General features: G+C 42.5%; 1 protein-coding gene across 1 annotated transcript; it reads left to right on the top strand.

Annotated features, from left to right (window-relative positions):
• The first annotated feature begins 801 nt into the window (after positions 1 to 801).
• HLTF (helicase like transcription factor) lies at positions 802 to 27,372 on the top strand. Its single transcript, XM_054166756.1, has 24 exons — positions 802 to 956; positions 2,589 to 2,712; positions 3,515 to 3,681; positions 4,114 to 4,247; positions 5,384 to 5,490; positions 6,206 to 6,280; positions 6,484 to 6,675; positions 6,808 to 6,903; positions 8,081 to 8,129; positions 8,728 to 8,815; positions 9,475 to 9,554; positions 10,546 to 10,635; positions 11,486 to 11,583; positions 12,074 to 12,217; positions 13,001 to 13,139; positions 14,404 to 14,539; positions 14,836 to 15,015; positions 15,707 to 15,828; positions 17,727 to 17,905; positions 19,680 to 19,808; positions 21,430 to 21,542; positions 21,843 to 22,023; positions 25,241 to 25,321; positions 25,959 to 27,372. The coding sequence occupies exons 1-24, from the start codon at positions 940 to 942 to the stop codon at positions 26,109 to 26,111; spliced, it is 2,874 nt and encodes a 957-aa protein (XP_054022731.1). The 5' UTR covers positions 802 to 939; the 3' UTR covers positions 26,112 to 27,372.
• Positions 27,373 to 27,506: the final 134 nt, after the last annotated feature.

Raw genomic sequence — 27,506 nt, 5'->3', positions numbered from 1 at the left:
TGCTTGAAAAGGCTGAAGTTGGCCCTGCTGAAGTCCAGGGTTGCGATCCTGCTTGGTATTCTGTTCCTACCACACAAGATCCTGAACTCCACCATCTCATGGTTGCTGCAGCCAAGGCTGCCCTCAACCTTCACTGCTTCAACCAGACCCTCCTTGTTAGCGAGAAAAAGATCCAGCAGTTGTCCCCTCCTGGTTGGCTCGTCAACCATTTGCATTGAGAAGTTACCATCGATGCACTTGCAGGAGCCTCCTGAACAAGGAACTTTCTTGTTCTGGAAGGGGTAAGGCAAGCCTTGGAACACTCATGAGGTGAATGCAATCCCGTATTTAGTTTGGAAACCACAGAAAGATGGGAGTATTGGCTTGTGAACAACTGATCCCTTTTATCTTCAGGCTTTTCTTTTTATGAATAACCTACTAAAATTAAGGTTTATGTCCTAGTTTTGATTTATTAATATAAAAAGTATAAATATTTATAAAAGGGCGTTGGATTTTTTTACTATAATCAAATACCACCGGGTAGCCCTGAGAGAGGTGCACTGAACGGATTTGCCAGGGGCGGCAGCCAGCAGCGGCCCCCAGCTAGCCCTGCACCGCCGGAAGAAGGGTGCGGAGAGAGCACGGCGTCCTCCCGCCCACGGGCCCTTCATTGGCCGGGCCTGCGGAGCCTCTGGCAGCGATTGGTGGTTGATGCGTTGGGGGAAAGAGCGGCGCTTTTCTGTCCACGGGCCTTTCATTGGCCGGGCCTGCGGAGCCTCTGGCAGCGATTGGTGGTTGCTGCGCTGGGGGAAAGAGCGGCGTTTTTCTGTCCACGGGCCCTTCATTGGCCGGGCCTGCGGAGCCTCTGGCAGCGATTGGTGGTCGCTGCGCTGGGCTGTGGAGCGCGGACGTCTGAGTAGCGCTATCTGGGCGTTGCGGCGCTTGGACCTTGCTGCTGCCATGTGGAGGCTGCCCAAGTGAGACGGGGGTGGTAGCGGTGGGTGCTGTGCTGTGCCTGCACCGCAGCGGGGCCCTCCTGTGCTGGGCCGCTTGGTCTTGCGATCGGTGTCGGGCAGGTGCTGGTGGCGGGGCGAGCTGAGGTGGCTGCGTGGAAATTCAGGCTCCGCCGCCTTATTCGTGTTGTCGGTGCTGCGTGCTAGGGTCGTTCCTGTGCCTTCTGCATTTGGCGGGGCTCCTGGAGAGCTGTCCGCAGGACAGTGGCAAAATGGCTTCTGTTTCACCCCCCCCTGCTGGCTCCTCGGCACAGCAGAGGCTTTGGCTTCTCCCAGTAACGCTGTGTAAACATGTTTGTGTTTGTTTGGTTTTCTGTCGGAGAAAACAGAAGGGCACTTCTGTAGATGTCTGAGATACCATTTGCAAAACAAACCAGAGCTGACTATGCCAAGTTCTCCATGACTATGGAAACTTACTATTTTAATGCAGACGACAGGGACTTTTGACAAGGGCTTGTAGTGACGGGAAGAGGGGCAATGGCTTTGAGATGGAAGAGTGGAGGTTGAGACTGGAGATTATGAAGAAATTCTTTCCAGTGAGGTTGGGGAGACACTGAAGCAGGTTGCCCAGGGAGGTTGTGCATGCCTTCTCCCTGGAGGTGTTCAGGGCCATGTTGGATGAAGCCTTGGGCTAGTGGGAGGTGTCCATGCTCATGGCAAGGAGGTTGGAACTAGATGATCTTTAAGGCCCCTTCAGATGAAGCCATTCTTTGACAAAGTTGGGTGAGCATGTTGATCTGCTGAAGGGCTGGATGGCTCTGCAGAGAGATCTGGGCTGAAGCCAGCGCAAGATTGAACAAGGTCATGTGTTGAATGCTGCACTGGGGCCACAACAACCCCATGCAGCATAACAGACTTGGGGTAGAGTGGCTGGAGAGCTGGGCATGTTGATTGATGGGTGGCTGAACATGAGCCAGGGTGTGCCCAGGTGGATCAGGAGTAGTGGCCAGCAGGACCAGGAAAGGGATTGTCCCCCTGTACTGGGCAGTGCTGAGGCCACACATTCAGTACTGGGTTTGGTTTTGGGCCCCTCACTACAAGAAGGACATTGAGATGCTGGATGGCAATAGAGCTGGTGAAGGGACTTGAACACGAGTGTTAAGACTGAGGTTGTTTAGTCTTCAGAAGAGGAGACTGAGGGGAGACCTCATCAAGTTTTAACTGCCTGAAAGGAGGTTGTAGAGAGGTAGGGGTCAGTCTCTTTTCAGTTGCAACAAGTGACAAGACAAGAGGAAATAGCCTCAAGTTGTGCCAGGGGAGATTCAGGTTGAATATTAGGAAAAATTTCTTCACAGAGAGGCTTATCAAAGACTGGAAGAGGCTGCCCAGGGCAGTGGTGGAGTCCACGTCCCTGGAGGTATTTAAAAGATGAGTGGATGTGGTGCTTAGCAGTAGTGGTGGGATCGTGAAAAGCTGAACTTCATGATCTCAGAGCTCTCTTCCCACCTGAACAGATTGTGTTATTGGTAAAGCAATCGTCAAATATTTCACACATTGTCCTTCTGCAGAGATTCTGCAAGAGGTTGCTCTCAAGATGACATCTCCAGAGGAGAGAGGAATCTATTCCCATTCTTTCTCTTCTGATTTTTATTCCAGCCTTGGGTTGGAAGACTTTCTCTCTGTAGGTGACACTTCTGGAACGGAGGAGGATACAGACTCTGCTGTCTTGTACGGAACTTTGCGAGGAAGCGTTGTTGGATTACGATACTACACAGGGATTGTAAGTGCATGATTGATTTCAAAGCAGCAGAAAGAGTTGTCAGCCTCAGACAAAATCTGTGTAATTAAAGTCTGAGAACTTTTGCCCAAGTATAATTTCAACAGATACTTGCTTCTTAACTTGCTGCATTCACTGTTATTCACAGGAAGTCCACAGTCTAACATTTTAATTGCAAACTTTAAGGTAGCAAGCTTTCAAATCTGGTGTAATTATTTGGTAACTTTGCTCATCTACATAAAGCAAGTGAAAGTGACTGAAAACAAGAAATCAGATTTGAATTGGCTTGCTAAAACTCAGGAGGTCCCACCTTACCATGGGGACATAACTTCTTTATGGTGAGGGTCCTGGAGCCCTGAAGCAGGCTGCCCAGAGAGGTTGTGGAGTCTCCTCTGGAGGCTTTCAAAATCCACCTGGATGTGTTCCTATGTGTTCCCTTGGGTGATCCTGCTTTGGCAGGGGGGTTGGACTTGATGATCTCTAGAAGTCCCTTCCAACCCCTAACATTCTGTGATTCTGTCATTTGAATTGTTTACACAGACACAAAAGGATATCTGTTCCCTTACAAAATGTCTTTGCCTTTGAAAGCAAGGTCTTGCTCTCTGGAATATTTTTGCAATTGGTGACATTTGTCAGGCAGCTTTTGGTATGGGGAATAAGTAGCAGCTTGGTGAACTGAATGGAACGCTATGTCAAATGAATCTTTAATCTTCCCAGTGTTTAAGTAAATGTATAACAGATATTTCTGCATGTAATTGGCAACAAAATGTGTGTGTTCTGGCATTTGTTTGTTATGCTTTGGTAGGTTAACAACAATGAGATGGTTGCACTTCAGAGGGAGCCTAATAATCCTTATGATAAAAACGCAGTGAAAGTGAACAACGTGAATGGAGACCAGGTGGGCCACATAAAAAAAGAACTGGCAGCAGCACTAGCAGGCATTCTGGACAGCAAACTAGCAGTAGTTGAAGGGTAAGTGTCAAGATTATGCTTGTAGTTCTAAGAAGAGAAATAGTGGAAATGGGTTTTCTTACTCCTAGCACATTCTGAAAAGTCTTTAGAAGTGTTTCTCTTTTGCCAGAAAGAAGGTCTCCTGGCAATGGGATCAAAGCTTTGTGTTTTCAGACTCTCTTCTGCTCTGCTGGCACACAGGGCATTCTTTCCTATAGATGTTAAAATGTAGAGACACTAGTGAGAGGAAATTCCTTAAAGGTTGTTGTGGAGCTCTTGAATTAACTGCATGTGGTGGGCTGTGTAAAAGGTTTATGCAGTACAGGTACTAACACCTGTCTGGAACATTCTGTGTTTTGATGAAGTAGCACTGGCTGAAGAAGTAACGAAGTTTATTATAAAAGGGAAAAAAAAATACTAGTGCTATGTGTTTTTTTCCCTGCTCTTTGTCAGAGTTGTCCCTTATGGAGCAAAAAATACCTTTACCATGCCTGTACAGATGAGCTTTTGGGGAAAAGAAGAAAACAAGGAAGCAGTGCTGAATGAGCTAAAAAAGCATGGATTTAAACTGGCTCCTCCTGTGAAAGGTAAGTCTTACAGTTTGGGGGTTTTATGCCTCTTTTAAAATACTCAGATTAGTCTTACCACTGGTGAGAAGAAATCTAAAAGGGCTTAATTCTCATTGTAGTGTTGTCATTCATAAAATTATTTTTAGCTTAGCTAAGGAATAATGGAGTGCCCACAGCTATTAATTTTAAACTTCATAGAAAGTATGCTTTTGTGTCCTAGCTTTTACCATCATAGGGTCATAGAATGGCTTAAGTTGGAAAGGCCCTTAGAGATCATCTACTCCAACCTCCCCACCATGGTCAGTGATGCCTTTCAACTAGATGTGACTGCTGAAGGCCTCATCCAGCCTGGCCTTGAACACTGCCAGGGAGGAGGCATCTATAGCCTTCCTGGGTAACCTATTCCAGAGTCCCACCACCCTCAATTGGTGAAGCATTTGAGCAGCCTACATTTCTGATGTTCTATTGCTTGATTCCACAAGTTCCTTAAAAATCCATAATGATTCCCAGTGTTTCTCCAGACTTGAAAAACTTTTATTTTTGTAAAGAAACAGATTAAACATTTTCACAGGCTGGGAGTTTAGGGACAGTGCTGCTTTTTAGCAGAGTGCTAGGATGTGTATCCTCCTAATGAGGTGTGAGCAAATAGAGATGAGATGTTTGAACAAGTAAGCTTAGCAGACCTGATGGTTTGCAGAGCCAGCCTGGTGTATAAAGCCACCTGTGTACTTTGTTGAGACAGTGGTAGTCAGGATTAAGGATGCAATAAACACCTGGTGAGGGATAGATCTATTGTACCTATAGCAAGCTTTCAGGTTTTACCTTACAGATTCTGTTGTGCATAAGAGTAGAGAAGCATTTTGCATTGCCAATCATCATATTTCATGTGACCAGTCAGATTTCATGTGACAGCATTTTTAAGACATGGTTGCCGTCTCAAAGGACCCTGACTGATGCCTCACCCATTTCCTCTGGGTGTTACGAAACATTGTGGAGAAAGCCTTTGTGGCCCATGGAAAGTAAAGGATAAACTGAAGCTAGAAGACAAATGGTGAAAGGTGGCCTTACAGCCCCCAGTCTGATCAGCACTGTTACTCATGAAGGTTGGGACTAGGAAGTCATACTGGTGTGTTTCAAAATCCCATCTTTTTCAGAGCAAGCAGGTTCAGGAGGTGGTTTTGGATCAAAGTGGGTTTCTGGGAGAGCTGGTCCAAGTTACAGTGCTCCAGCTCATGCTGCTGTCCAGTTGACCACAGAACAGGTTTGGATTTCACACTAAAACACCTGGAAATTCAAATTTTAGCAGTGGGGGGCTTTAACTTAAAACAATGCTCATGAAGTGGAAGCTGCTTTTGTTTTCCTTCTCTAAACCACAGATTTGCAGAAGTTTCTGAGTCTCATGTAATTCTGGGAGGTTCTGGCTGTTCAGCAATTCATTTACATCCTTGTGGGGATGTGGGTTTTTTTTTAACTTCTCTGTCCTAATGCTTTACCAGATTAAAAAAAAAATATGTTAAGACCTTAAATGAAAATGAAGTCTGACTTCCAGACTTTATCTTCAGATTTGGCCAAGGGTGATAGATGAAGGGTTGGGAGGTGGTTTGGTTTTACTACTGGATTTTGTTTGCTCTTTCAAAGCAGAGAGAAGTAGTTACTTCAGTGAGTGTTGGGTGAGGATGTAAACACATTCAGCCATCCCTTCTCAAGGTCTTGCTTGTATTGGCATGAGTTTGTCTTGGTAAAAGTGAACTTAATATTTGTCTAGCAGCAGCTAACAAACTATTCCAGCAAGTCAGGTTGGGCTATCTAAATTAGATTTATTATCTAAATTAGATTTATCTGAACTGGTAGATTTAACTATATTGATTACCATATGGCAGGGAGTTGTAATTTCATAGCCAGTGATCATTTACTGAGGTTATTTGCAGCTGCAGTCATTTTAATTGCAATTTCTTTGTTGTTGTTCATTTCTGCAGCTTAAAAGCGAATTTGACAAATTGTTTGAGGATCTGAGGGAAGATGACAAAACTTGTGAAATGGAAGGAGCAGAGGTATTTTATTTTTTCTAACTAGAAACAGTTTTCTATGAAAATAGAAATAATTAAACATCTCGATGCATATTTAGCTTTGTCTGGACACGGCGGGGGTAGGGAAATTAGTCGATAAAACTCTATTAAAGAAAAAAGTTTCTTCCACAAATGGAATGCCAGATTTAATTTGCAAGTAATGTTTAGCATGTCTCTTTAATTTGCAGGCTGTTGGCACACCCTTGCTTCCCCATCAGAAGCAGGCTTTAGCTTGGATGGTTTCACGTGAGAACAGCAACGATTTACCCCCATTTTGGGAAGAGAGAAGTGACTTCTATTACAACACACTTACCAATTTTGCAGAAAAGAAGCGACCTCAAAATGTCCTTGGAGGAATACTAGCTGATGATATGGGGCTGGTAATACTAGTTAACAAGCTGCCATTCATGTATTTGTTTTGTACAGCATGTCTCTGTGTGTGTTTTTTGATTCAGTGGTCATTTGGTTCGTTTTCACCTCTGGAAGATATGATGTTCTCTCCTGTTATACAGGGTAAAACACTTACTACTATTGCACTGATTCTCACAAATTTTCAAGATGGCAAGCCTCTTCCTGTTGAAAAGGTCACAAATGCAAAGTTCTGTGAGGTAAGATGGAAGAAGAAAGATTTAACAGCAATGAATAAAACCACCTCTCCCTAATAGCTTGCTGTATGGTGAACTTTGTATCCATTTAACAGAAAATGTGATTCAGGTACGTTCAAGAATAGTGTAGATTAGTTGAAAGTATCACAGAATGTTAGGGGTTGGAAGGGACCTTGAAAGATCATCCAGACCAATGCCCCTTGCAGAGCAGGATCACCTAGAGTAGATCACGCAGGAGTGCATCCAGATGGGTTTTGAATGTCTCCAGAGGAGGAGACTCAACAACCTCTCTGGGCAGCCTGTTCCAGGGCTCTGTCACTCTCTCAGCTCCCTCAGCTTTTCCTCGTAAGGTGAACTGTGTTACTCCAGAGTGTATAAATGAGCTGTAGACTGTAGTCTGAGCAATGTAAGGAACAATTTCTGAAGGCACCAACTTTTTCAATGTTACATTTTATAAATGCTTAAACTTCTTACAACTTTCTCCTGTGTGCAAGCTATGACTGCACAAATACAAGTGGTGTTTTAGGGGTGTGCATGCGTAGATCCTGTATGGTTTGGAGGAAGTGCCTGAAACAACCAAAACACCAGGCAGAGTGTTTCAGCAGGAAGCACATAAATGAATAAACCTTGATTTATTTTTCTTTTGGCCAAAGACTTGAAATACAACTACAGTTAGTTCACTAACACCAGTGTGCAAGCTTTACTTAAGTAATGTAGTTGAAGTGCTTTTTGCTTTCATTATGACATGATTTTCAAGATGCTGAAACAAATTCAATGCTGGGATCAGATGATTTTCTCATGCAGTGTTCCCTGACAGTATTAAAGCTGGGAGGCTTGTTTCATTTTGTCATACCTGTCAAAATTTAACAAAATAATGCTCTGTGTGTGACTCCAAAATGTGAGATACTATTAGTATGCTTTGTTTACAGGGCAGCTGTGCAGACTGAGTTTCTCTCCTGTGTCTCTCTATAGTTTCATTTTAATTCTGTATTTGGCCACTTGAAAAAAACCCTACAGCTTTTTCAGTATCTTCAAGTGACTGACTGACTGACTTGCTACTAAACAAACCTTTCATGTTGCAGAGCAGTAATTAATCACTGGTCAGGTTAGTTTAATGATGTGATTTGGCATTTTTTTCCAGTTGCTACATTAAAGAATAAAAGTTTCCATTTCTCAATAGGAATCTGATACTAACAGCATGAGCAGCGTTGGACCTAGAGTATGTAAAGGTGATGGCAAAGTGTGAAAAGTCCAGCAGTGTTTGTGTGATAATTAATGCTATTAGTGGGCTACTCACAGTCTGTGGTCAGTGCTTGTTGTCACAAACCATAAATCAACTGTCTCAGAGAAGTATTTAAGGATGTTTCAGTTGATTTGTGAGACGATTTAAGTGCCTTGTGAGAAAGTTGCACCTTGCCGGGAAAGTTAACACATGCAGGGAATGGATTCTGGGTTCCTTTTGCTCTCCTTTTTATTCTTCCTTGTGGATAAAAGAAGAGCAGTGTTATGCATCTGTTTAGAGTCTTGCCTTTTAAAACAGGAAACATTGTTAGATTCTGTAGGAGGTCACTTTTTAGTTAGGTAATGTTCAAAAAGTAATGAGCAAATGCCAAGTGTTTAGTAGGATTTTATCACACCTGTAGTTTTCAGGTTGTGTCAGGAGGATTTATAGATAGTTAGTGTGGTTTGTAAATCAGTGTCAGTAGCACTTGTGCTGTGCAGAATTAAGGCAGTTAGAATTTGATCAAGTTATGCTACAGTTGGATTGATAACCAAGCTGAAGACTATGGATATTTTTCACACGTACTTTTTTGTTTCTTTACGAAGACTCTAGCAGTGTGATGGAGCCTGGTGTTTCAAGTGTGAAAAAACCTAAAACTGCTGTGTTGAAGCACTCAAGTTGTCTTCCAAAGAGGTGAATCATTGGAATAATCTTTGTATTGGTTGGTCACATAGATGTTGAGTAAAAAATGAAGTGGTACTTCGTTATGATTACCCTTGGCCTAGAACATGTTCCTGCTGTTTCCTTACCCTTCAGTATGCTATACTGCTGCTTACATTAGTCATAAGTTTTCTGTGTCAGCATTGCATTTTGGGATATATTAAAAAGTGTTAGCACATTCTACATGGCTTGCATGACTTCATGCTTGGATATCTCCTTCAGTGCTAAAGGGGTCTGATACTGTTAGTGTGGTACCTCTGAAAAACTGTCTGTGAAGGAATCTTCTAGTATCAGTAGGGTTTTTAAGTGGTTTACTTCTGACAGCTTAGAGCTGGTGAAGTTGTGGAGCTTGCTAATGGATTTGAAGGTTCCCAGTGTTCCCAGTTATAATTGGTGTGAACTTCAGTGATGACCTGTGCCAAGTTTATGAGCATCATTCACCCTGCTGCTCTGTGTTCTGTGCTTTCCCTTTTACTAACCCCTTTAAAGAGAACACATTCAAATTACAGTGGTATCTGATTTGCAATGTCAAGTCCATTTGCTTTATGCTCTTGAGATTTAATGTATAAATGAAGCTGTAGTAGAGTCGTGGGGTTTTATTTGTTCTTTCTGTCTTAATAATGGTATCTTAGAGGCAAAGCCAAGAAACCCAAATACTCAGGAAGCAGTGACTTGGTAGAGTCTGAAGAATTGCAGCTGCAAGAAACAGAAAGTAAGTTGCAAGGAATTTTTGGGGTTCCATTGGTTACTCTGACACCTGGTGTCTTCCCTTCTGAAGCCAAACTGAAAAGAATCTCTAATTAACTAGAAAAGGAATTAACTGAACTTGATTTTGGGTCTTTGTTTTGTGTTGTGGGGGTTTTATTTGTTTCCTTGCTTGGTTGGTTGGGTTTTGTTTGGTTTTTTGTTTCCCAACCAACTGCTGAAGGGGGAAGAAACATTTTGGCTGTGAGTGTTGTAGGTTGTTTCCTTAGCTGAGTTTGTGTTGAAGAAACAAGCTCTAAGCAGGGTCAAATGGATGGGTGAAGGCCAGAACTGTTAAGTTTTTCAGAATTTGACATGTATTTGTTGTCAGGGCACTAGGGTTGGAAAAACAAATGAAAAATAATGAAGTCCATCTTTTGTGGTAAGTACTTGAAATGTGATCGTGAAGAGGCAAGAACCTGTGTCACTCCTTGAACTAGGTATCTTGCATGGAAAAAACTGAAGGGCTTCTGGAACTCTGGACTAAGCAGTTCAGTTCAGTTTAGGTTAAGTTTAATTACTTGGAGTGAAACCTATGCTAAACTATCTATTCTTAATAACTGGTAAACTGCATTCCTATCATAGAATGGTCTGGGTTGGAAGGGACCCCCAACCCCCTCTGCAGTCAGCAGGGACATCCTCAACTAGACCAGGAAGTAACCAGATTTGTAACCTGAAACATGTATGAAATACTGTATTTCTGTGCACATGCCTGTAAGAGTCCAAGGAGCATCTGGTTGATGCTCTTAGCCATATGGTTTAGTTTTAGGTAGTCCTGTGAGGAGCAGGTGGTTGGACTCAACAATTCCTATAGGTTCCTTCAAACTTTAGTTATTCCACCTCATTGTATTGCAGAGGAGAAGTAATTTGGTTAACAGGTTTGGTTTTTAGGAAACATTAAAATAACAATACATGCTTATACTCTTCATGGTGTGAAAAATCTGTTTGGCTTTTTCCAGCAACTTCCTGTGTTACCCAAGATAGTACAGACTTTGCATCTGCACTTCTAACTTCATCTACTGGTTTAAAAAGGAGAACAAAGAGAAAAGGTAAGGAAGGGATAAACAGATAATACTAATTTTGCAGTTTGATAGTTGATTGAACATGAGTCAGCAGTGTGCCTAGGTGGCCATGAAAGCCAATGGCATCCTGGCTTGGATTAGAAACACTGTGGCCAGCAGGAACAGGGAGGTGATATGCCCTGGTACTCAGCACTGGTAAGGCCACACCTTAAGTGTTGTTCAGTTCTGGGCCCTTCACTGTGGGAAGGACATTGAGGTGCTGGAGCGTGTTCAGAGGAGGGCAGTGAGGCTGGTGAAGAGACTGGAGAGCATGGCCTATGAGGCGGTCCTAAGGGAGCTGGGGTTGTTCAGTCTGGAGAAGAAGAGGCTGAGGGGAAACCTCATTGTTCTCTAAAACTCCCTGAAAGGTAGATTGGAACAAGTAGGGGGCAGCCTCTTTGGTGTCAGGTGACAGGACCACAGCAAATGGTTTCAAGCTGCACCAGGAGAGGTTCAGGCTGGATATTAGGAAATACTTCTTCACAGAGAGGGTTCTCAAAATGGTCTGCCCAGGGCAGTGGTGGAGTCACCATCCCTGGGGGTGCTGAGGTGCTGTGTACACCTGGCGCTTAGGGACATGGTTTGGTGTTGACCAGTGCTAGGTCAAGGGTTGGACTGGGCGATCTTGGAAGTGTCTTCCAAGCAGATGCAGTCTGTGATTCTGTGATTTTACACACTTGACTTAAAGACAGGAGCTTCGTTTTTTTTATAAGTTGCTTCGATGCTGAGCAGGTGAAGAAATTTAGAGAGGACATCAGAGATGCCTAAGTCTCTTGAACTTCTGCTTTTGCTTTAATGCGAACTGTTAGGCCACTAAATATATCTCCTGTTTTCTCAGGTACCACTAGCATTCAGTCAGTTGAGAGGGAATGTTCTGATGCTGGCCCCAGGGCAACACTGATTGTATGTCCACTGTCTGTCCTAAGCAATTGGATGGTAAGTTTATTTTTAACTAAATCAATGCTAAAATTTAAACCATGCACAAGGTCTCCAAAAGTGCCTGGAAGTCTTAAGACTTGGTGTGGCCTCACTGCTGGGAAAAGGAAATGATTGAAATGGTTTAGTGGTCATGGAGGTGTTAGATAGAAGGTTGGACTAGATGATCTTAGAGGTCTTTTCCAACCTTAAAGATTCTGTAATTCTTTGATTTTTGAAATCCATATTCCATCAGGATGTGAATTAGTACTATCTAAGAGGTAGAGCTAGAGCTCTAATGACTGAGGTTTCTGCTTTTTGTCCTTCCTCTCACCTGGGTGAAGAAGTGAAAAGAAACCCAAATGCAAATAGTTTTTGTTGTATGAGTGGATGTCGAATGGTACAGAGCTAGAGGGAGTGGCTTTTAGTTACTGAGAGCTGACTGCATGATTCTAGCAATTGCATAGTGAGGCAGCATCGTTGGGATTACTTCTGACAACTTCTCTTTCAGGACCAGTTTGAACAGCATATCCACCAAGACTTTCAGGTCAAGGTTTATGTTTATTATGGCTCTGACCGTAGCAAAGACCCCTCAGTCCTTTCAGAACAAGATGTCGTCTTGACAACATACAGCATCTTAGCTACTGATTATGGAGTAAGTAAATGAGAAGAAGTGTTCTTGGAAAGTCCTTTCATGGTCAAGACCCTGGGTGTCTGGGCTAATGTTGGCAGTACATTTAAGTGCTGTTCTGGCAGGCAATCAGGTTATGGCTGTAGTTGTGCTTTACATACCTCCTTATGTGTTCACTGTAATAGCAGAGGGAGGCTTTCTGTTGATTGCTCCTGTAGAGAAAATGATTTGATTGCAATTATGACAACTTCAGGAGGAAACTTTTACAGGATGGAAAAGGATGTCAAGTGTGGAAATCTCCCCAGATTTTGGTAGCATAAGGCTGCCATTTCTGCCTTCCCCTGTTGGGTTCAAAGAATGTGGAGCATATGAAAACCTAACACCAAGGTACCTGTTGCACAGGGGCTGCAACCAAGTTTCTCCCTGCATGAGATGCATTTCTGAAGTGGTATTTTCATAGAAATTCCAGCCATTTTAAAAGCCTGAAGATTACATCTTCAACTATAACACAAACTTGCACTTTGTTCTCTGATCCATTTTCTATAGCTCTGTCTTTTGAAGCTTTTCTTCTTTCCAAGCTTAGCTTATTTTTGCTGTAGCTCATTCCCCATACTCAGTTAGGAGAAGATTTTGGTAACGCTTTCTGGCAATCACAACATCTGAAAGATTTTGCTCTTCTGGGCTGATAAATAAACAAGATGCCAATACATCCAGTTATGGAATGGTTATATTAAAACCTTGCTCAACCCAGTTGTAATAAAGCATTTTACTTTTGAGTCAAAGATTTACAGAGAAGCTCTGTTTCAGACCAGAGGTGAGAGCCCTTTACACAAAGTCAAGTGGCTGAGAATCGTGTTGGATGAGGGCCACACCATACGAAATCCGAATGCTCAGCAAACTAAAGCTGCCTTAAATCTGGAGGGACACAGAAGATGGGTACTTACAGGTAAAATAGTTGGCAATAGTATAACAACAACTTTTGTTTCCCACACTGGCTTTTTCTGGATGATGGTTAATGTCTGTCTGTGTCAGATTCATTTGGAATAGCTGTGAGTTTGTCTTTGAGCAGTGATTGAGGCATGTCTTCTTGTGGTTGTTTTTAATTTGGTTTGCTTGGGTTTGTGATTTGGTGGGGTGGCTGGTTTTGGTTTGGGCTTTTTTCCCCCAGGTTTTATTCAGTTTGTTGACACAGATTTTCAGATCACCTGATATGCAGGTTTGGTGAAAGTGGAAGTGAAAAATGACCTCTTTGTGAACAAGCACATTATGTCTAGCTAGCAGTGCTCACTCTTAATGTGCTTATCCAAATCTCAGTAGCTTTCTGAAATGCAATAGTCATTTTAAACTGATAGGGACCATGCAGGCATAGGATCACAGTTCAGAATCACAGAATGTTAGGGCTGGAAGGGACCTCTAGAGATGATCTGAGATCAGACTGAGAGAGTTTGGGCTATTCAGTCTGGAGAGGAGAAGGCTCTGAGGAGACCTTATTGTGGCCTTCCAGTATCTGAAGGGGGATACAAGAAAGTTGGGGAGGGACTTGTTAGGATGTCAGGTAGTGACAGTGCTAGGGGGAATGGAGCAAAACTAGGAAGTGGTGAGATTCAGACTGCATGTTAGGAAGAAGCTCTTCCCCATGAGGGTGGTGAGACACACGAACAGGTTGTCCAGAGAGGTGGTGGAAGCCTCATTCCTGGAGGTTTTTAAGGCCAGGCTGGATGTGGTTGTGAGCAACCTGCTCTGGTGTGAGGTGCCCCTGCCCATGGTAGGGAGGTTGGAATTATATGATCCTTGAGGTCCCTTCCAACCCTGCCAATTTTATGATTCTATGATCTAGTCTACCCCACCCTGCCAGAGCAGGATCACCTAGGGCAGACTGCACAGGAATGCATCCAGGTGGGTTTGGGAAGTCTGCAGAGAAGGATCTTTAAAAGTAACCACTGCTGGTGAAGTTGAAGTAGAAAGATGAACATCCAGGTTTTCCTAGTAGGGAGAGCTGCAGTTTTCTCATTCTTCTACATTTAAGTGGGTTTTAATAGTTTAATTACATAAATAATATGTATTATACTTAATGAGATGTTGAACTGGTTGTGAGAGACCTCGTCCATGGTGTATGGTTTGGAGACAGCACGGAACTTCCGCTTTGACTGAAAACACGCAGCTCTTTGGGTTTTTGAGGTTTTTACAGTCTTCCTTTGTTTTCTCTTTAGGCACTCCTATTCAGAATTCTGTCAAAGATCTGTGGTCTCTTATTTCCTTCTTAAAACTGAAACCTTTTACTGACCGAGAGTGGTGGCACAGAACAATTCAACGTCCGATCACAATGGGAGCTGCAGGAGGGCTTGGGTACGAAGAGCCTGCGAATGAGTATGAGTGGCAGTGCTTGGGCAGGCTGACTGCTTCACTTTTAACATTGAAATGCATCTCTGATCAGTTCTTATTTAATTTTTTTTTTTAGTTCAAGCTGATAAATATTAACCACTTTTAATTACTTAGTGTTTCAGATGAATGAATGATATATTGCTGGGCTTGGGTTTTGTGTAGAAGATGTATTTATGCAATAAGCTGAAACTAAACCCAGATCCAAAAAACAACCACCCCACCCCAGCTGGGTTATATATTGTCTGTTATGTATTCTTCAGGCGTTTACAGTCTCTTATTAGGACTATTACTCTCAGAAGAACTAAAACAAGCAAAGTCAAAGGAAGGCCTGTTTTGGAGTTGCCAGAACGTAAAGTACTTATTCAGCACATCACACTGACGGAGGAGGAGAGGCAGATCTACCAGTCTGTGAAGACTGAGGGCAAAGCTGCTGTTAGCAGGTAAATAAAAAGCTTTTTATCATCCTGAAGGTTGAAGTTTGATATCACAAAGTTGTGTTTTGGAAGTTTTGGTGCTTCACTCTAGTAGCCACGTGTGTCAGTTTGGATGCCATAAGCTAATCATTGCAAAATAGTGTAACCTCTGCTTGCTTCTGAGGTAGAGGCTACTGCATAACTCTCTAAGTTCTGTCAAGAAACAGAAAGATACCAGATGTGTAGGCTCCCCAGAAGGGTTGTGGACTCTCCTTCTATGGAGATGTTGAAGGCCTATCTGGATGCATTCCTCTGTGACCTGAGCTAGATTGTATGGTCCTGCTCTGGCAGGGGAGTTGGACTCGATGATATCTTTGGGTCCCTTCCAACCCCTGACATCCTGTGAGCCTGTGATACGTAAGGAATGGCCTTAGAATTGTTGTCAGCACTTGTTAGCATTTCTTCTAGGAGAATACACTACTGGTAGCAACTGCTACACAGAATCACAGAATTACTGAGGCTGGAAAAGACCTCTGAGCTCATCAAGTCCAGGCCATGACCTAACACCACCACATCATTGTTACAGAAGAGGATTTAATAAAATGGATTGAAACAGGACAGTGAAAAATGAAACCATAACAGCTAAACCATGATCACCTGATGCCATCTGTTACTTCAGGCTGTAGCTTTGCACACTAACAATCAAACTCTTGTTCAGATTTTTCAGGGAAGGGACTGTACTAGGTCACTATGCTGACATCCTTGGTGTCCTGCTCAGATTAAGGCAGCTTTGTTGTCATCCTCGTCTTTGCATAAGTATGCCTTCCAGTTTTCCAGCTGGTGAGTGAATGCTTTTGGTTCCTACGTTGCTAAAACCAAGACTAAGTTCAGAAATACGTTTGTGTGTTTTCCAAGCTTACTGGCTTCTTCCCAGTTTGGTTTTTAGCTTTTACCTACTGTTTGCTTTGTGACTGTTTTTTTTTCTTACTGTAGGATGTTTTGAACATGTTTAAGAAGTGGATACTTGAGCACATACTCAAATATGAACAAAAGCAAGGAAGTAGATGAGTAGTTACACGGGCTAGAAGCAGGAGTAAGTAAGATTTGACAGCCCATAAAGAAAAGACTGAAGAGATCCTCTGCAGAGCCAAATGAAGCTTGTCAAAGAGCAGTGCATCTGTTGTTGTAATAACTTACAGAAGTGCTTTGACAGCAGTTATTTTTCTTTGCCTCAGGGGAGAAGATGTGGAAGAGCTTTGGGAATGGCTTGGTAATTGGCAGCCATGTCAGCAGAACCATTGCCTCTTCAGCAGAATAGGAAACTGTTGACTTTGTTACAGCTGTAAGGAAGGGTGAACACAGAGGACTGAAAGGAGAGTGAGATTTGACTTTTGGCAGGACAGAACTGTGTAGCTGCATGGTGTTAAAAATGATCTGCATTCCTTTCAGAGGAATGTGTAGGCTGCTTGAAATACTCTGAATTCTCAAATGTAATGTTCCTGTTCTGAGGTGACATTGCTAGAGGTGTGATTATTATTTATTTTTTTCCTTCAGGAAACTGAAAGACCAATGAGATGTGACCAGAACCTTTGCTAGAAGGTTATCATTTATCTTCCTGACAAATACAGGATGGAGAAATGATTGGATTATTGTTTGACAATTATTTAGAAATTAATTAGTAACTAGAAAGGATGGTTTTTAATTTCCTTTCCTTAACTATCAGCAGTGCCACCTCTGTGGCATTGCCACTGGTTGAACAGCTGCCATTAGAAAGTTGCTAGGCATTGAGTCACACAGGTATTTGTCACTGAGCTTGCAGCTGAGGTTCTTTGATTTCCCAGTACCATTTTTCCAAGTAAGATTATGCTGAATGTTTTTCCACAGAATCAGAGAATGGCTTAGGTTGGAAGGGACCCCATGGGCAGGGGTGTCTCTCAGTTAGACCTGGTTGCTCATCCAGCCTGGCCTTGAACACCTCCAGGGAGGGGGCATCCACAACCTTCCTGGGCAGCCTCTTCCAGAGTCTCACCACACTTGTACTGAAGAACTTTTTCCTAAGATCCTAAACCTACTTTCCCTCAGCTTAAAACCATTCCCCCTTGTCCTGTCACTAGACACCCTGATGAAAAGGACCCTTCTGATTTGGCACCCTGTATTTTATACATTATGGCCCACAAAGATGATCCAGGGGCTGGAACACCTCTGCTGTGAGGATAGGCTGAGGGAGCTGGGATTATTCAGCCTGGAAAAGAGAAGAATCCAGGGGGACCTTATAACTGCCTCCCAATACCTGAAGGGATCCTACAGGAAGGCTGCAGAGGGACTTGTTACAAGTGTCTCCACCAAGAGGACAAGGGGAAATGGATTTTAAATTGAAGGAGAATAGGATTAGATTGGATCTTAGGAAGAAATTCTTCACTATGAGGGTGGCAAGACTCTGGAGTGGATTGTCCAGAGAGGTTGTGGATGCCCCCTCCCTGGAGGTGCTCAAGGCCAGGTTGGATGGGGCCTTGAGTAACCTGATCTATTTGAGGGGTGTCCCTGCCCACGGCAGGGAGGTTGGCTTAGATGATCTCTAAGGTCTCTTCCAGCCTAGGCCATTCTATGATTTGATATCCTCATTGTGCATTAACTGTCCTAATTGCACTTGGATCAGCAGAGCTGTGTGGATGTGTGCCAGCTCAGAGTGCTTCCTGTATGGAAATACCTGGGTTTTAAACATCTTTCTGTGTTGACAGATAATACAACCCCTGAGGAACTGCGTGAAGCATTAGTGAGCAAAATGAAGTTGGTCCTGAGCTCTGGTTCAGATGAAGAATGTGCAGTTTGCTTAGAGTCCCTGACCCTGCCTGTGATAACACGCTGTGCACACGTGTTCTGTAAGCCATGCATCTTTGAAGTCATCAGAAGTGAACAGGTTGGTTTCTCTGTGGTTACAGTTAATTGCAGTCATGAACTGCTGTCATCAGAAGGCCAGCTAGATACTGCTCTTTTAAATCTGAAATGGTGAGCAGTGTAAATTATCAGCTGCGTTATAAAAACTATTGCCCTGAGGTCAGGCTATGGAGAGAGCAGCTGTCAAACCGAAGTGCTCGAAGTCCATCAGCACTTTCAAATGCTTTCCCCTAGTTCTTTCTTCACATTGTCCCTAGGGTCAAAGTGATGGCATCCACTGTATATCTGGAGGTGTTTAAAACCAGGCTGGATGAGGCTCTGGCCAGCCTGATCTAGTGTGGGGTGTCCCTGCCCATGGCAGGGGGGTTGGAACTAGATGATCCTTGTGGTCCCTTCCAACCTTGACTGATACTATGATACCTCCATGTGGCTGGATGCCCCTTTGCTGCGCGTCTGTTGTGATGCGTGTATCTGTTGTACTTAAAAGAGGCCAAATCTGTGTATTGGAATCACAGAATGGTAGGGGCTGGAAGGGACCTCAGAAGATCATCCAGTCCACCCCCTTTGCCAGAGCAGGATCACCTAGAGCATATCACACAGGAACACATCCAGGTGGGTTTTGAATATCTCCGGAGAGGGAGACTCCACAACCCCCCTGAGCAGCCTGTTGCAGTGTTCTGTCATCCTCGCAGTGAAAAAATATTTCCTCATGTTTCCATGGCACTTCCTATGCCTTAACCTCCACCCATTGCCCCTTATCATTGCCCCTTGTTCTGCCTGGGAATTTGGCTCTTGAACTAAAATCACATCTACTCTCCTTATTCCAAACTGATAACCTTCTAGAGTGAAGTGGCTCCCTTGCTGAAGGACTGTCTTTATGGCCTTTCTCTGGACATTCTTCAGAACAAACTTGTGGATGAGCATCTTTTGAATGCCCCTTTAGGTTTTTCTGTTTTGTTTTGTTTTTTGTTTTTTTCTTTCATGTGCTTTGTGAGGTCTGCTCTGCATCCTGTCTAAAGATGCTTTGGTTCTGTGACCAGATGGGCTGTGCAAACCAAGTTAGTTAAAAGGCTTGTTCTGTCAGGCAGATGTATTGATTTTTTTCATGTCTGTCATTTTTGTTTCACAAAGTTGTATGCTTGTGTAGCTCCCACAGTCTTTTGTTACATGCTGTGAGCAGTCCTATGGAAGTGCTATTACATGTTCTAAACTTTGCCTTATCTGTTATATATATTCTAAACTTTGCCCCTTGCTTCAGAGGGGGAAAAAAGCTTTGGGTGTTAAATTATGTCTCATTTCTCATGTCTGTTGGGGGGAGAAGAGAAGATACACTGTGTCTGGCCCTGACAAAGCATATTTCATCAGACTGCTATTATTTCTGTGCAGGCTTTGAAGAAAAAGGGTAAAAGGTCATTCTTTGTTTGTAGCTAAGAAAGATCTTGTCTTTGAAAGATGGTTTATTTGTCTAATGTTTTCAATAGTCTTCTCCCCACAGCCCAAATATTTGCTTGCTTTTAAATCTCGGGCTGCTCATTTCAAGTATAAATACTCTCAGACCACTTTTAAGAAGGGCTGAGTGTCAAAACACATAGCTTGGATGTTGCCTTCATGTTCTCACAAATAGCTACCTTGATTTGTTATGTCAGCAATGACAAAATGTGCTGCTGGAGGGTTTTTTTTTATCTGAACACCAATATAATGATTTCAGAAAAGCTGCTTGGCAAAGGTGATCTTTCGTGCTCACTATCAGTGATTTGGTTTCATGTGTTTCTTCTGATGTTTGGGCTTTTTCCTAGCCAAATGCCAAATGCCCTCTCTGCAGGAGTGAGCTTAGAGCAAAGCACTTGGTGGAATGTCCCCAGGAAGAGGAAGCAGACTCCAGTGATGGGGAGAGCTCTGATCAGGGATGGACATCCAGTTCAAAGGTATATTCCATTGTGTTTTCCTTAGCTTTCATTATGTTTTTTGGAGCAATTCAGAGTTTTTATGTAAGTAGGCTGAACATGCTTTACATGTGCACAACAGACTTTAAATGAGTCTTGTAAAATCTGTGCAGTGTCTCTGGCCAGCAGAGGAGAAAACTAAAACTTCATCACAGACAAATTTTGCAGTGGGGAAACAAGACAACAGGGGCACAAATTGTGGTTAGATGCTGATGATTGTGCAGCACATTATTTGTGCAGTATTAATTTAAACAGGACTTTCAGTATCATAGAGTTGCTTAGGGTGGAAGGGACCTTAGAGATCATACATTCCAAACCCCCCCTGCCATGGGCAGGAAATAGACTTGGTTGCCCAGGGCTTCATCCAGCCTGGTTTTAAGCACCTTCAGGGAGGAGGCATCCACAGCCTCCCTGGTTAGCCTATTCCAGAATCTCACCACCCTTGTACAACTTCTTAAGATCCAGTCTAAACCTACTCTCCACAGCTTAAAACCATTCCCCCTTGTCCTGTCTCTAGACACCCTTATAAAAAGTCCCTCTGTAGCCTTCTTGTAGGATCCCTTCAGGTACTGAAGTAAAACTATACACAGTAAAGTACGTACATACAGTAAAAGAGCTGTTGCTTTGCCTTTCATTCCTTTCTGAAAAGAGAGTAGTACTCTAACCAGTGAAATTATTCACCTCTTTATTGAGTTGGAAGCTGAAAAATCTAAATCATCTAAATAAGACCTAAGTCTTCCTCCTTGTGCTTTAAATGTTTTATTTTGAGAGTGCTTTTCTGAGCCATTGAATTTTCAGTGTTCCTCTGCAATGAAGCTCTTGTTCTTTCAAAACTTGGTTATAAATTTATTCTCTAAAAACCCTTCTGTGGAGGCCTAAGAACTAATTTAGGACTTTGTGGTTTTGAATAAAGATGATGATGATGATGGTTGTTATTTTTTATTGTTATTATTATTTATTATATATGATTATGAATTTTTTTGGACCTGGTGCAGTGGCTTGCATTCTCTAATTAGTGGTTCTTTACCTCATCATAGCCAATTATACAGGAAAACTGGAAATGGTTTTTTCCTCAGATCAAATTCCTTGCTGCTTCTGTTCTCATGCTGATCCCAAGAGTGCTTCAGATGCCCCTCCTTATCTTCTGTCATATCACACCCAGGGTCTTGTCTGAATTTGCCTGAGTATTCCTGGGGGAACCTCTTTCAGTTTCTTGAGTATTGCTACAGCAGAGCACTTGGCTTGTGGCTGTCCCTTGCTTTAAGCCTTTTTGGAGTTCCACTGCTCTGTTCCTTTTTTCCATAGGCCCTGGAGGTAGGAGACTTGTTGACTGCTGACAGTGAAGAATGTCTAGAAATGGGTTTGTGAATCCTATTCCCCACAGCACTGCCAATGACCATGTAGTTTGTGACCATTAGAAGTGCTCAACCTGTAGTTTTCTTTGGAAACTGAAAGAAACCCTCCCCACCCTATTTCAGATTGATTTGTTTGGAAGGTATTAGTGAATAGTGATTTCTCAACTGATAGGAACTTACCAAAGCACCAGTAGGAGTGGAATCAAACCAAGCCAGAATGAGCTGCTTAAGTCTTCATTTGGTTTCAGATAAATGCTCTAATGCATGCTCTGATAGAACTGCGGAGGGAAAATCCGACTGCTAAGTGCCTGGTGGTTTCTCAGTTCACAACTTTCCTCTCACTGATAGAAAAGCCCTTAAAGTAAGTAGAAATGATGTGAGTTTTAATAAACTTGTGCTTTGATGGTGCTTCAGAAAGATCTGGCAAAGAATCTGTAGCATCCTTTTGACTTGTAGAACTTCAGAAGAGGAACAAATTACTTAAACACTTGGTGGAGCGGGGGGGAAAGCCATGAAGCTCATTCTTGTTGCTTTTAATGTGTCACCAATTAAAGGCAGAATTGTAACTACAGGTTTTGAAGTGGAGCTGAGGATTTTGATGTATTTCCTGTTGGCACAGAAAAATGAATGGTTAAATTGAACATTTTTACTTTCTCTTCAGAGAATCAGGGTTTGCCTTTACTCGTTTGGATGGTTCAATGGCACAGAAGAAAAGAGTGGAAGCAATTCAGTGTTTCCAGAGCAGCCAAGCAGGATCTCCAACTGTAATGCTTTTGTCTCTGAAAGCAGGTGGAGTTGGATTAAATCTGACAGCAGCTTCCCGAGTGTTTTTAATGGATCCTGTGAGTAGTGGCTTGTTCATAATGAGCTGGCTTAAGCTAGGTGAAGCTCCTTTGGTGTCTTCCTAAGAGGTAGAAGGAAACCCACTCTGAAAATGAACAACACGGAGTATTAAAGGGCAAACAGGGCCTTACTTTGTATGTTTCCCTGGCATGTTTTTGTTTTAGCACAATGTTTTTGTGCTGTGAACAGAAAGAACGCTATTAACAAACACCTGACAGTGTCATTTGATACCTGTTCCTTCTCTCTTTCTTCCTCTCTGATACTTCTGAATGTGGCTTCCTGTTTGTTCTCTTCCTAAAGTGGAATTTCAGGAGCAGTATATATTTTTTCCCCTCCTGTGTTACAATGCAGTGCTTCTCTGCTCTAGTCTCTTATTTTTGTGAATTTACTTATAAGTCTGAGGTGACTTTTTGTGGTTTTAGGAGACTGAGACAGATGGTGGTATCTAAATTCAGGATTATGTTTTTTCCCTTTCATTAAAGCACTCAGGAATACAAAATTATTAGTGAGGAATAAAAATGTGAATTATGTTAATGGGTAGCAAAATGGTTTTCATAACAGGATTGGTTCATGTCTTGGCTCGGTGTACAAAATTAAAATTTCTCTCTTCACTTCCTCCCTTCCCCATTCTTTACTCCTCCGCTCTGATGTCCTAGTTTTTAGGTAGTTGGAAAGTGAGACATTCTGCAGCTTGTGCATTTGAAAGCAAAACTTAAGTAAATGAAATGAAGTCTAGCTTTGGTCTTGGGCATCTGGTGACACAGGTAGTAAAGAAAAAGTACTAGCTTGGACACCAGGTTAGTGATAATAACAGCATGAGGACAAGGCTATTTACTTAATAAACTAAAGGAATGAAATAGGAGCAGAGTGTGGAGATGTTGCCCTGGAAAAGGTTTGTCATGAGCTGTGGCAGATCTTCACAACTGTTACTTCTGTATAGGTGGTCAGTTGGAAGGGACTTGCAACACTATCTAGTCCAGCTGGCTGGCTTTATCTTTAAAACAATTCTCTGAGTAAGAAAACTAATGGGAAATCCAGCAAGGTGTTGAATTCCTGTGCAGTTAATGAGATACAGTGCACACTCTGCCTTGGGGTGAGCCCTTGTAAGAACCTAGGGCAAGCACCTCACACACCAGAGCCAAATGCAGCTGCATCACTTGTACACCACTGAACAACTTCTCTTGATCCTGCTGGTAACCATCCCAAGTGGCAGTGTCTGGTTAGTGTTTGATGGAGGGGCAGTGGATCCTTTGCGATCTCACTTTGGAGTGCGCAGTGTTGAATGAGATGCAGTCGTGCATTAGCATTCCTTGAAGTGAATTAGCAGCAATAACAGGATTTAAGAAGTAGCAGCAGCTCTGGAGTCAGTGGAGTAACCAGTTTTTCTACTCAAATTCCATGGATTTGGTGTAGAACTCTAGCTTACAGATTTTCACTCTTTTTCAGAGGCAGGCTGGTCTAGTTGAGGATGCCCCTGCTTACTGCAGAGGGGGTTGGACTGGATGACCTTCAGAGGTCTCTTCCAACCCAGACCAGTCTATAATTCTATATCACAGTGCAAAGGAGGAATGTTTATCCAACTGTACTTTCTTCCCCTTCACCCCCCCCTTAAAAAAAAAAAAAAGATATGTTTGCTTAAATACAACACTGTCTGCTGAGTTCTCGCCTTTAGGAAGAAATACAAACCTTTAATGTGAAAGTATCACAAGCATACAGAAGTTTCTCTGAGGCTCAAGCTCCTTCATATTTTCCCATGTGAAAAATAGTATCCTAGGTATGAGATATTACAGAATGGCACAGAGGTATTGCAATTCAGTTTTCTCTGCTTGGACTGAGAGAAGAGTGAGTGACGGTAGTACCCTTCTGTCCTCCTCAACCACAGCAAGGATAAAATGGAATCTGCTTGTGCATGTTTGGGCTTTGTTTGAAGACATCATCTTGTTTGTACAGTCAGATTGGCATTGGAACTGTTTGCTGTCCATACCTTGCAGTAGGCTCGTCTCTTGGTGATGGATACATGAGTTGTTGCACTTCCACTCACTGCCTTAGATTGGAGAAACAAGATTTGTTTGGCTTTTATCTTGCAGCTTGGTATGTTAAGTGTGTCCAGGCATCAGGTTCTTAGAATCTAAAATGATTTTTTTGTGCCAGCCTACTGTTGTTTTTCCCTGGTTCTGTACAGAAGGTTCATTAAGAAGAATACTTAGATAGCTGTTTCAGTATCAGAGAATGTTAGGTGTTGGAAGGGACCATCCAGTCCAACCCCCCTGCCAAAGCAGGATCATACAGAAACACATCCAGGTGGGTTTTGACTATCTCCAGAGAAGGAGATTCCACAGCCCCCCTGAGCAGCCTGTTCCAGTGTTCTGTCACCCTCACAGTGAAAAACTTTTTCCTCATGTTTCCATGGAACTTCCTCTGCCTCAACTTCCACCACTGCCCCTTGTGCTGTCATTGGGCATAACCATGCAGAGCCTGGCTCCAGCCTCTGGGCACTCACCCTTTACATGTTTATAAACATGAATGAGGTGATCCCTCAGGCTCCTCTTCTCCAAGCTAAAGAGCCCCAGCTCCCTCAGGCTCTCTTCATAAGGGTGCCATAGCAAGGTGAGCCCACTGCAGAAGCTTTGCTTGTCCCAGACAAAAAACTTACATTTCAGGGAGACTTAAGTATTTGTTCTCTGAGGAGTAGTAGTGCTCTACCCTTGCTTCAGGCAAAACATGCTTCAAAAGCATTGGTATTTCACAAATCCTTTTATTTGGTGTTCTAGCATAAGCAGGAGCTGCTGCACTACCATTTTGTGTTCAGCAAGTTTGTTTACTTGGTGATTATTGCATATACTAATGGAAACAGACGTGGGCTTTCTTAATGCAGGGCTCTTAGTCTGCTGTTTAGTAACTGCCTGTGCTTACCTACTGAGGCAGTTAGTACCTGCCGTTTTTATTTCAGCATTAAAACTCTAGCAAGCTTGTTTTGATGTTTCTGACTCCTGACAAGCTTCTGCTGGTTACAAAAATGTAACCAGAGTTTGTCAAAGCTTTCCTTATAGTGGGAGGGATTCTTAAGGAGTGAGACATTAGGTTAGGAGTAATGAATCTAAAAGAAATGTTTGTTCAAGAGGTGATGGTGCAATAACTCCTCTGTGGTTTCATGTGAATCTTACTTTGTATTTTGAGGGGAGGTTGTCTAACTTGTTCATTGTTGGTACTGGACAGGCTTGGAATCCTGCTGCAGAGGACCAGTGCTTTGACAGATGTCACAGGCTGGGTCAGAAGCATAACGTTGTTATTACTAAGGTGAGTTGTGAGAGGAGCTGTTCCAACACTTTTCTGGTCATTAATAAGTACATGCTCAAAAAAGCTTTACTGAATTCTTTAGAAGCACAGTGACACTGTACACTTTAAACTGTGGTGTGGTTTCTCCTTTAAAGGGTGTGTTTCAGACTAAGATTTTGTTAAATGTTACCTACAGAACCTACCTATTTTTGCCTTTACAGAAATTATATGGCCCTGTTGAGTGATTTGGAGTGACTAAATGGAGTGGTATTGCTGTCACCTAGCCTGGCTCTTATACTTTGTCTTAAGAGTATACAGAATGGGTTTGCTTTTGTTCTAGCAGCTTGTTTAGCTGCAGAAGAGCAAGCAGTCTGCCTCATTAATAGCCAGTCACAACAATGTTACTTGGGAAACTGAAGTCAGCTTCTCTTCTCTGTTACTTACATAGATATTCTTCCCCAAAGTATTACAATATTCTTGAATGCCAACACTTGGCCTCCAGCTGCATTAGAACCCTTCCCTCCTTGCATTTTCTTTGCAAAGTGGTAATGGAGTCATGCAAATGTGCTTTAGGCTGCTTGGCTTTTTACCTTCCCCCCCAGTACTTAAATTTCTTATACTAAACTTGGAATTGATTAATCCCTTCTTTGTGTTTCAGTTCATTGTGAAGGATTCAGTGGAAGAAAATATGCTGAAAATTCAAAAGAAGAAAAGGGAACTTGCAGCAGGAGCCTTTGCTACCAAAAAGCCTTCAGCAAGTGAAGTAAAACAAGCCAAAATTAATGAAATTAAGACTCTGATTGATTTATAGCTTGGAACTATGGTATTTTGAGCAAATAATACATTTAATATTTTAGTTAATATTACCCTTCAAGTTACAATGGCTCATGCAAACTTTTGCTATCTTTGTGTTCAAAAGATAAAGGCTTCAAATAAATGATAAAAACAACTTTGCTCCTGAATGTTCATTTAGAAATGCACAAACTTCTTGTGCACTCCTGAAATCTTTCTACTGTCCATGTCTTTGAAATGCTACTTAGTCTGTACAGTGCTTAAGAACACATTAAAACCTCTTCAAAACAGAAATGCATATTCACACATTCTGACTTACAGACTCCTACAACCATTCAGATTGGAAAAGACCCTTGAGATCATCAGGTCCAACCATTAACCCTCCTCTACCAAGTTCATCACTAAGCACCACATCTAAGTGACCTTTGAACACCTCCAGGGACAGTGACTTAACCTGTTCCAAAGCTTGACCACTTTTTCAGTGAAAGAAAGTTTTCCTAATATCCCATCTTACCCTACCCTGGTGCAGCTTAAGGACATTCCATCTTATTCTATCACTAATAACCTGTGAGAAGAGACCAGCACCTACCTCTCTAGAATTGTCCTTTCAGGTAGTTGTAGAGGGCAATAAGGACTCCACTCAGTCTCCTCTTCCTCAAACTAAACAGTCCCAGTTCCCTCAGCTGCTCTTCATAAGACTCTTTTAAGGGTTGCTCTGAGTTGTCACCATCTAAGGAACACCATAGATTAGATGCTCTTTAGAGGCAAATGGAGTTCCAATACTTGAGTCACAATCTAAGCAGTTAATGCTTTGAGTACCTACAGTTTTCCAGCAGAAAATGGTTTGATGCATCAAGTGATGCTATTACAAAGGACAAAAAGAGTGCAGTTTTTCTGAAAATGCTGCCTGCAGTAACTATGAAGGAAACAGTGGCAGATAATGACATAGAGGCCATTCTATTGAAAGTAAACTGCATAGAGTTTGGTATAGGTCATACCATTTGCTTTCCTGAGGCTGTAAGATAAACACTTGACCATAGTATGAGTCAAAGAGGCTAGGACAGAATGGTTTTAGAAGTTTTCTTTCTTTACTAACTACATCTTTTGACCAAAAACATGCAGGTTTTTACCTTATTCAGCATCTCTCCTTATTTCTCCTACTAATGTAACAAAACTTGCATGCTAAACCAGATTTTTAGGTTGGAATAGTCTCATGCCCTTAACACTTTCAGTTTTCTCCAACCAAACTTAAAAAAACAAAACACAACACCATGTCTATTCTCTAGTACAAATACAGACAAGGGGAGCAAAATTAAGACTGTGGAGCTCTCTTCAGGAGTAGTTTACCGTTTTCCCTACAGACCATTTTGTGAGCATGCAGAACTCCAGTATTTGTAGCTGTTGGATACACTAT

Source organism: Dryobates pubescens, chromosome 13, assembly GCF_014839835.1.
Source record: "Dryobates pubescens isolate bDryPub1 chromosome 13, bDryPub1.pri, whole genome shotgun sequence".
NCBI lineage: Eukaryota > Metazoa > Chordata > Aves > Piciformes > Picidae > Dryobates > Dryobates pubescens.
The sequence above is the reverse complement of the archived record's forward strand: the minus strand, read 5'-3'. Positions and strand labels throughout refer to the sequence as shown.

Coding starts and splice junctions, on each gene's coding strand:
- HLTF (XM_054166756.1), top strand. Junction 14,540..14,835: donor GGAGCTGCAGGAGGGCTTGG/GTACGAAGAGCC, acceptor TGTATTCTTCAG/GCGTTTACAGTCTCTTATTA. Junction 25,322..25,958: donor ATAACGTTGTTATTACTAAG/GTGAGTTGTGAG, acceptor TTTGTGTTTCAG/TTCATTGTGAAGGATTCAGT.